The sequence below is a fragment of the Elephantulus edwardii genome, unplaced genomic scaffold (genome assembly GCF_000299155.1).
Source record: "Elephantulus edwardii isolate Elephantulus edwardi_28Jun2011 unplaced genomic scaffold, EleEdw1.0 scaffold00525, whole genome shotgun sequence".
In the NCBI taxonomy this organism is placed as follows: Eukaryota; Metazoa; Chordata; class Mammalia; order Macroscelidea; family Macroscelididae; genus Elephantulus; species Elephantulus edwardii.
Window position 1 is genome coordinate 49,662 of NW_006400275.1, and position 4,836 is coordinate 54,497.

Consider the following 4,836-nt stretch of genomic DNA (forward strand, 5'->3'; position numbering starts at 1 on the left):
TATATGAGGCTTCCATGGCTTCTGTGATTCCAAACACATCAACTGATTGTATTTCATTATGTTGGGATTAATGATTTGCTTCTATTAGTCTGTCTCTCTGACGCAAAAAACAAAACAGATAGACAGACTAATAGAAACAAATAATAATACCCAAGCTTAAACACATCTAAGATATAAGTTGGCAATATGCAAATCATTCCCCAGTAACTTAACTGACAGATAGGTCCTGTACCTTTAAAAGCAAACTGTAAACACAACCAGAGATACAAATATCAAGGCACAAGACACCCTTTATAGGACCACAGGTGAGGCCTGTGGTGATATGACTGACTATAGAGGTAGGTCTTTAAAATTCTGATGCTTCTCAGAGCCCAATACATAATGTTGTTGTGTACCATTTCCCATAGATGGCCTTCCAGAAGGTTTTCAGATGTGGTAAATCACATGGGAGAAGATTGCCCATCTTTCTCCCATGGAACACCTGGTAAATTCAAACAACATGACTTTATTTACTACATAATAGGTCTTCAGAAAACCCTTTTAAGTTTGTATGACTAAGCAACTATAGAGAATCATATTTTTAAAATTTGTATGTCTTTCAGAGCCCAAAATATAGTAGATCCTTGGCAAATATGTTTATGGTTGTATGAATGAATAGCTCACATTAATCCTTTGAATAAGGTTTGGTATGGGTTGTGCTTGTAGAATTCAAGGCCAAATGAATGTTAGGAAGTTTGCTGCAAAGAGAGTGGAGCAAGGCAGAGGAAGTAGAAAAGATACCTTTAAGATTTCCAGGCAATACAAGTTCTTTGAGATCATTTTATCCCTGAGATCAATTGCAATTTGAGCTTTTGTTCTGGTTACAAGTGAGCAACTTAGCCTAGAGAAAGGAGTGGAGGTCATGGAGGAATAGTTTTAACATTGTGTGATGCCTTTGAATTGTGGTGTTGGAGAAGAGGGTGGAATAGCCCATGGATCATCAAAAGGACAAAAAAAATGTTTTGGACAATATATAGCCAGAGAGCTCTTTGGAGGCAAGAACAGTGAAAGATGGGCAGTCAATTCTTACTGCCTTTAAAAACCTCTCAGCAGTTCCAACTCATAACATAGCAGTTCCAGCACATAACAATAAGAACAACTCTGACAACAACACTAACAAAGGTAAGAGCTGGAGACATGGTCTGTAAGGAGTTGTGCTACTAACCCACTGGTCACACTGTGGCAGTTTGATCTACAAGTGACGTCTTGAGAGAAAGATGAGGACTCTTCTCCTGTACCAATTTACAGCTCAGGAAATTCACTGGAGGATCAGCTCTGAGTTACTTCCAAGTACACAACATCTTTGAGTTTTACCCTGACAATGAGGTCAGTCATGGCAGCAATGATGAGGATGACACAAGGCCCGGCAGTGTTTCATTCTAGGGTCACCATGAGCAAAACCATCTCAACAGTAGCAAAAATAGCAACAACACCCCAGCCTCATGAGTTTCAATTGTACTTTCCAGGGATGAGGGAGTTCTGGAGGCTTAGTAGGTAAGAAGTTGGGCTGCCAATCCAGAGACACTTGGTTTGAATCCATGAGCTGCTTCAAAGGAGAAAGATGGAACATTTCTTCCTTTGTGATTTACAGCTTGTTAAAATGTGCTGAAGAGGCAGATATAAATTGTTTCTGACTCAATAGCAAAGAATCATTGTTGTTTTGTTTTCTGGGATGAATTAAGGGAATTTAATACAACCTTAATATCTTCTGCCAAGTACAATCAGCTTTCTGGGTGATAAAGTGAAGCAAAAGGGAGGATAACTAAGCTTTTACGTGGTAACAGTCTTGTTGTTATCTGTTTTAACCACAAATATTCAACAAACACCCAGGTGGAAGCTTACACCTACCAGAGTCTAGTCATCCTTGCAGAGTGTTTATCCAATATCCAACTGCTTAATCTGGGTTTGATATGGAAGTTTGTCTAGGTTTCTGGGTCAGACGAAGAAAATTCCTGACTAGCACTGAGCAAGAGGACCAGGAGTATAGGAGATTTAGTGAGATAGGCTCAGGTTTTTGGGGTGCAGAGGGTAACTCACCTGCTTCAGCTCCAGGCAACAACAGAAAGGCCAGCAGGGGTAGGAGTGACTGCATCTTCTGAAGCAGGTTTCACACAATAGAGCTGATCATGTCTAGACACAAAATCCCACAGTGTGATGAAGAGGGCCATACCCAGTGACTTCAAACCACATACACATATATCTTTGTTCTGCTTGCTTAGTTAGATGTGATCACATAAGGGGGTTTGTTAAATTTCTCTGGTTTAGGTTAGGTGAGAACAATACTGTTACCACATTTTTACTGACAGCTGCTAAGTCTTAAACAAAAAGAAAGTATAAAGAACAAGAAGGTGAAAGAAGCTGAGACATTGATAATGGCCAGTAGAGATTCTGGAGCATAGAAGCCTGAATACCTCAGTATTTGAACTGAGCATGTTCTCCTCCTCTGGCTCTTTTTTCCATTTGGCTTTCAAGAGAGTACTGATTTAGCAAGTTAGGTTCAGGAATATTAGACAGATGGTTTCCTGTAGTAGACAATTGGGGGTTCAAGTTCAATCTGACTGTCTAAAGAGGATAAAATGGGCCATGGAGGCATAGGGCCATGGTCATCTGTCTGATAGGGCCAGAGGGAATAAGAATAGCACAGCCCCTCACTGCTCCAGAGTAGAAAGCAGATAAACGGCCCATGACCCAGCCTCATGGTGCTTGCAGAGCCTCACCAGAAGCAAGAGATTTGCTTATTCTTTGCTGACTCACAGTTATGGTCCAACAATGAGGGAGGGAGACAAAGAATATCTCAAAATAAAAGTCAAGGGTTTAGCCCCACAGTTCCTAAACACAATTCCTCAATAAGTCTATGCTCTTCGTTCAGCAGTCAAATCCAAATTATCCAGAAAGGTTTACCTTAGAGTAGTTGTAACCAAATCATCTAGCAAGGTTTCCCTCAAAGCAGTTAGAAGTCAGCTTCTCCATCAAACATCTGGCAAGAACAGTTAAACCTCTAACTATGGCCTGCACAAATACAAGAAGCCTCAGATCATACCTTGCCACTCTTTATTCACAATAATGCCACAGTCTTTCCACCACCAGGGTCTTGTTGTCACAAGACTTGCTCACTTGAAGTCTTGCTACTCACTGAGGGAAGCACTTTTTCTCTTATCCAAGTTCCACAGATGCTGATGATTTGCAAGACAATGTACCTACAGTTAAAGTTGTCAGAGACCAGAGAGACCTTATTGTAATGGCTTTAAAGAAGCGCCAACTTTTAAGCTAACACCACAAAGACTATTAGGATGGGACGTATCTGTTAGTGTGTAGGATTAGCTAGCCTAGGAAAGCTGTAGAGTCAGGCATATCTAAATAACTCTTTTTTCCATTTTATTACCATCACAGATTTGATGTATGAATTTATGTTTTATGTAAATGATACAAAATTGCTTACCAAAGTGAGGAGGACTTGAAGCATTTGTTGCAGAAGATAAAAAAAAATTGTTGTTGCTGATTGCCTTTGAGTTGAGCACAACTCAATGAACGAAAGGCCTGAAACCACTCTATAGCTATGGACATTTATAAAAGTTCATAGATTTCCTGAGGCATGTTATTTAGGAAGGGGATGCAACTCCTGCTTTCAAAACCTGTCATAGTATATTATTGTTATGTGCCATTGAATACACCCTTCAATACAGATCGCATCTCAATGTCAAGAAAACAAAGACTCTTACCACTGCACTAAAAGGCAACATCATAATAGATGTAGAAAAAGCTGAAACTGTCAACAACTTCATCTTATTTGGATCCACAACTAGCACCCTTGGTACCAGCAGACAGGGTATCAGGAGACACATTACACTGGGGAAAGTCTGCAGTTAGGAACCTCTCCAAATTACTGAGGAGTGTAAAACTAGATCCTGGGCTCTGTTGGTGGAAGAAGATCTGTGTGCACCTTTTGCCTTCCCTAAATCACGTTATACCTATACTTCCAGGATTCTGCCAAGAGAGGGCCTGCGAGTAAAACTAGATGATTTTGGGCTCTGGCAGCAGCAGAAGATCTGTATGGACCTTTTGCCCTTCTTAAATCAGGTCATGTCCATCCTCCCATAATTCCATCAAGGCAGGGACTGTGTGTAAAACTAGTTTTGGGCCATTGGGACTGTGGCCCTCAGGTCAAGAAAACAATACTTGTTTATCAGATCTAGAGGACCAAACACCCTCTCCTAGGGAATTATCCTACTGTGACAGCAGCATGCTGCAAATGAAAGAGAAGAGACACTAAGTCACTAGAAATAAGTCCTGGAGCAGAAGCTCAGGGCAAAGGACTTTTCTTTAGAACTATCTGAGATAGAAACCCTTCCCTAAAACTAGTACCTGGAATTCGGACTTAGAGACTCCTAAACTCAAGAAAGACTGGTTGCAGTGTTAGAGACTGGCAGCTACATTTGAGAAGCACAGAAGGCTTGAGACCTAAGCCATCATATCAAGGGTTGAATAGGGGCAGGAGGTGTTGAATGGGGTAGAAGGGAGTAGAAGGAGATACTGGTGGAGTGGGGAAATGGATGGGAAAAGATATACGTGCTAAAGGTGGTGAAATGATACTGAATCTATTGTTTACTTCTGTAACTAGGAAATGTCTTTCATCTACTCCTTTCCATAAAATGCTTATCTGTCAGATACAGTTCAAAAGATGAACATTTAAATTAAGACAGACTAGGAAGAAGGAGTGGCTATCCACTTCCAAAAATAACAGGACTTTGAAACTCTGTGTACAATAGAACACAATTAGAGTAGACTAGCTGATATACC

At 40.6% G+C, this 4,836-nt stretch overlaps 1 protein-coding gene across 1 annotated transcript in view; it reads right to left on the reverse strand.

Moving 5' to 3' along the window:
- Window positions 1-2,140, reverse strand: part of LOC102848535 (granzyme H-like) — a 10,838-nt gene extending 8,698 nt beyond the window's left edge. The window contains exon 1 of the mRNA XM_006903151.1: window positions 2,077-2,140. Coding sequence (XP_006903213.1) covers window positions 2,077-2,131 — 55 coding nt within the window. The 5' untranslated portion in view covers window positions 2,132-2,140. The remainder of the gene's footprint in view (window positions 1-2,076) is intronic.
- Between the last annotated feature and the right edge of the window lie 2,696 nt (window positions 2,141-4,836).